Here is a 4,770-nt window from a genome sequence, read left to right as displayed (position 1 = left end):
AGCAGCTTTCACGGGTCCTCCCCCTTGTCGAGCCACCAGTCCTCTAGAAACACACAGCCGCCCTCAAACACTCATTTAGATACCAGTCACTCCTTAAAACCTTATCTGATATTAAAGAGCTAATGAGGGAGATGTTAAGCAATTCCTATCTGTGGAACTTGTTTTTTGGCCCGATACAGTTTACATACAGAAAATAACCTTAAATTAACTTTACTATATTTAGATAAAGAAACAATCACTTATTATTTCAAAGTCAATTTACTTTTTTTTCAAGGGCTAAAATGTGGTTTATTTATATATTTTTAAAATAAAAGGAGTGACAGTATTAATAGCTTATCTTTCACTGCATTAAAATAAATCAATAAACAGTCAATTTCGTGTTCACATGAAACACGAAATTAGGTATACGAAGTTGGCAGTGTAGCTGGCAATGAATGACAGGTCTTTATAATTCTTATTTATATTGTCTTTTACATTTGAGATTTTTTATAAGCATCAGAAAGCTCCAACAACTTTCTATGACATGAACTGAGATTCATTTCATTTTTCATTCAGTCCAAATCCCCCCTCAGTGAGCATTGGGATGGCATGGTCTTCCCATTCGGATAGATTTAAGATCGTGCCCTTAATGTGACTCTCCCTCATCCACAAACATCCTCCTGATGTTGCAGCTTTGAGTAAACCAGCCGACAAAATTGACTTTTGGTCACATAACTAACAATCAGTGTTGGTCTGGTGTCAGCAGTGTGGTAACCACTGCACACTCTAAACAACAAGCAAACACATTACCACACAGCATTCCTTCAGAAACAATGAAAGCTTTATTTACAGTTTCAAAGTTCATTTAGTCAACAAATATAATATGTACATATATGCAAAGTAAACAGTGTTTATTTTACAACAATCGCTTCAGTTACAGTAACAGTGGGTCAGATTGGATAGACACATCGCATATATATTTACATCCATAAAAGAATTGTACATGTCTTCAAGTGCACTTAGCGCACACTCACAGCACATTATTATAAATATTCATAAACATTGCAAAAGATGAAAATCTAGTCTGACGGGGTTAATTTGATAATCAAATCTTTTGTGCCTACTTTTTTTTTCAAATTTTTTAGATTTACAAGGATCAAAACACACTATTAAAGTTCAAGTTGCTGCTTCGAAGTCCGTGAAGAAAGCAGACTTCAGACCAGTAGAGAAAGGAGCCTTTCCACTTTACACCAAACAGCTTCTCACTTCTTGAATTTCTTTTTTTAAATCTACAAACTACAGCAGAAGTCTGAGCTGTCTGGTCTATACATAGAAAATAATGCATAAGACCAAGTACTGCATAGTTACAAAGGGGAAACTTAACTTCCTTCCACATACAATCAATTCAGAAAGAGGACAATCCTAGAGGGTTTGCAATAAAGCCTGGCAGAAAATCATGTCTCCATTATAGTTACATATGCCTACAGACCAGATATACAAGTCATACAGCATGGAGAGATTGGTATCAAATGTTCTTTTTGGTCTTTTTCTACATTATATAACTTACAGTTTGAACATACACCGTAGCAACAGTTTAGATATTGACGGTAGAAAAAACAAACAAAAAAAAAAAAAAAAAACAGGACTAAGTACTCAGTTTAAGGTCACTTTAGCTCAAAACAGTCAGTGAAGGTTAACGAGCTCTGCCACAAATACCAAAATGAGTTCGTACAGTTTGTTGAATCAAAGCAGCGCTGACATTGAGGACCAAAATAAGGCCTTTCCTATGTGCACAGCCGCACCAGTCCTGTGACTTGCCCTTTGCAGCCTGTGAGCTGGAGATGTGTCTTTGTTTGTGTGTGGAGTCACCACAAACTAGTTCCTGATACAGTGTATCAATAGAATGAGTCAACTGTGTCTATACACACAGACGGAGGGGCTGACGTAGAGAGGAAACAGGTATTACATTTAGAGTGAGTCATTCATTTTGTTAGCAGTACAATTCCTCAAGCTGAGGCACAGGAAAACAAGAAGGTTTAAGGAACTTCAACTACAGTATGCTTCGATACAGAACGATACAGACTGATAAGGCAGAAACTGAAGTAATGTTAAACCGGTCAGAGAGAAGAGCAGTCATTTAAGGATCATTTACAAAATGGTAGTTTACAGCAGTTGAAAGAGACATTCAAAGAAAATAGGTCCAAAAGATGTTGAGAAATTGACACAGTTTGTTAGAAATTGAACTTAAAGAGGCACTTAAACTGAATGTTGAGAAAGACTACCATTGCTGTCCAGGCTACATTCTGATGGCTGGTTTGAACTTGCCGATCACTGTGAAGCCAAATGTCTCACAGTCGTACTGCTACATGAAACACAAGACAACTACAGGTATTTTTTTAAAAGGAACATAGAGAGGAAAATGGGCTGTTAGACAAGTAAGGCTCAAATCCAGCATTTCAGTACGGTCCTAAAATGTGATTCTAAAAATATCAAGTCAAGCCTGCTGCCATTATTTGTGTCCCACTTGCATACTATAGACCATTTATGTGTTTTGAGTATGTAGTGTCTTTAAACTCCAACCGGACTTTTGAGCGTGGTGATGATGGCAAACACACAACTACTGAGGAGCTACTGACAGAGAAAACAATGTTAAATGCGGTGCAAAAGCTTCAGTTACAGCAAAGAAAAATAGTTCTAAACCTAAAATTAGTGGACAAGCATTCTCCTTGCAGGCTGTATGGGATGTTTTCCAAGGGTTAACATTAGTGCATACAGTAATGTATGTGTAGGCTTCATAATATTCACATATAGCACAGAAGTGGGACACAGTGGTTGTGTTGACCAACTGGACAGCTTTGGCCACAATAAGTCATACAAACAGTTTCTAATTATGAGCACTACAACTTTTAAATATTAAAACTGTTCCCATGTTCTTCTCTGGTTTTAATAGCATTCTTTGAAATTGCCTACATAATGTATTGCCATGTTCACATTCACATTAAAGTTTGTGCTTTTATCAATTTTTACAGTTTTACACATTAAAATTATCTCTTCTCCATATATTTTGTCAAGATCATTTACAATTTCTCATTTAGTCAAACATTTTCACACAATAAATAATATATTTAAGAGATTTCACACAATATCTGATCTCAGTGACGTTTCATTACAGCGAAGTCTACAGGTTTTAGATCAGTGACACATTTTACGAAGTAATGTAATTTATAACAAAAAAACATCCATACTTTGTATGGGAATGAAATTATGGGAATGTATAAAAATGCAGCACGACAATGAGGCCAAACAGTGGAATAGTTTTGACTGGTTATGTCAATCACCTGACCTCAGGCCAACAGAGCATGTCTTGTAGTCGCTGAGGACCAGACTGAAGCCAAAAAGTCCCCAAAACAAGCAAGAAGTAAAGATGGCTGCAGCACAGATAGGCATCAACAGGGAAGACGAGGAGTGTCTGCTGACGTCTACATTTCAGTCACCCTTTTAAATTGAAGGTATACAAGTTCACAGTCCCCTAGAATTAGTGGACTATGAATAAAAAGACTAGAATTACTACACTGATGTTTGATTTCAAGTCCGATGTCATCAAGTCAACAGAAAATGCGTCACTGTCTAATCACTTGTGGACTACACTGTATATTTTCTATCTGCTACCCTATTACAATTTTGAACCCATATATATATTTTCTTTAAGATTCAATACAAAATATAGCAACCTACTTTTGTTCCAAGGGGATTTTTTTAATAACAGTACTACACTATGGAACAATAAACTTAGCAGCACTGATGGACTACATGCTAACCAAATGGAACAGTCCATCCTATCAAAACATCTACTCATTCTCCAACTGGCAATAACAAAAGGACCAGTGCAGGAGGTGAGAACTGAGACTAGATGGTGTTACGGTTTAAGAAGGCTGGATTGCTCAAGAGGCGTTTTGTGTGTAAAATAAATTACAAAAACTATTAGCTGAAGCAAAATCAGCAAATCAGATTCAGAAATAAGTAGGAGTTGTTTAGCTGAGAGGTAATGCTAGGACTGAAGGCATCTGAGGGTTGCTGTTGGCACATCAGCTGGTGGAAGACCGAGCGGTGATGGGTTGGCTGGAATTTACTGGGGAGGAAAGACTGGGATTGAGCTAGAAGTTATAGTTTCAAACCAAAGCAGGAAAGCTGTCAGGAGAGGCTGCCTCTCTTTGCTCTCTTCTCAGAGATTAGACCCAGAGCGTTTGCAGTGTCCTTAAGCAACGCATCAAAGATGCTGTCTGCCAGCTGCATCTTGACAAACAGCTCGTCCTCGTCGTAGTTGACCCACTGGGCCTCCTCCTCATGGAGTTCTTGTACCTGGGAGACAAACAGTGTCAGCTACTGTAGCCCAGTGACTAAAATCAGTTGTCCATATTAGTGACTGAAGTGGAAAAATGTCATGACTGACAGGTGAAATTTCAATTTGAAATACATCTGTTATTCAGACATTAAGTAAAAATTTCAGTTCAAATTTTCTCACAGAAATTGTATGATTGAATGAAGTCTGCAAAACACTGTTTTTGCACACACACTTGGAGCTATATTGGACTTTTACATAATAGAAAGCACAGTTTATTCAGCCATTCATTTCTCCTTCACATAAACCGAGAGATCATTAAAGACTGTAATCCTCAACCTTAAAACTTCAAAAATAAACATTTTATAGAACTGTTGTTGCCATCTAGTGGAAATAAAAAACCCATTTCTGATCTTATCCAAAAGGGAAAAAAATCAAAGAAAGTCACTGCA

The 4,770-nt window shown here is 37.2% G+C and overlaps 1 protein-coding gene across 1 annotated transcript in view; it reads right to left on the bottom strand.

Moving 5' to 3' along the window:
• Positions 1-798: 798 nt before the first annotated feature.
• The window catches only part of cep350 (centrosomal protein 350), a 35,195-nt gene continuing 31,223 nt past the window's right edge, over positions 799-4,770 (bottom strand). The window contains exon 37 of the mRNA XM_062424986.1: positions 799-4,338. Within this exon, the coding sequence (XP_062280970.1) occupies positions 4,171-4,338 (168 nt within the window). The 3' untranslated portion in view covers positions 799-4,170. The remainder of the gene's footprint in view (positions 4,339-4,770) is intronic.

Source organism: Scomber scombrus, chromosome 8, assembly GCF_963691925.1.
Source record: "Scomber scombrus chromosome 8, fScoSco1.1, whole genome shotgun sequence".
Taxonomy (NCBI): domain Eukaryota; kingdom Metazoa; phylum Chordata; class Actinopteri; order Scombriformes; family Scombridae; genus Scomber; species Scomber scombrus.
This window is presented reverse-complemented; position numbering and strand designations above follow the sequence as displayed.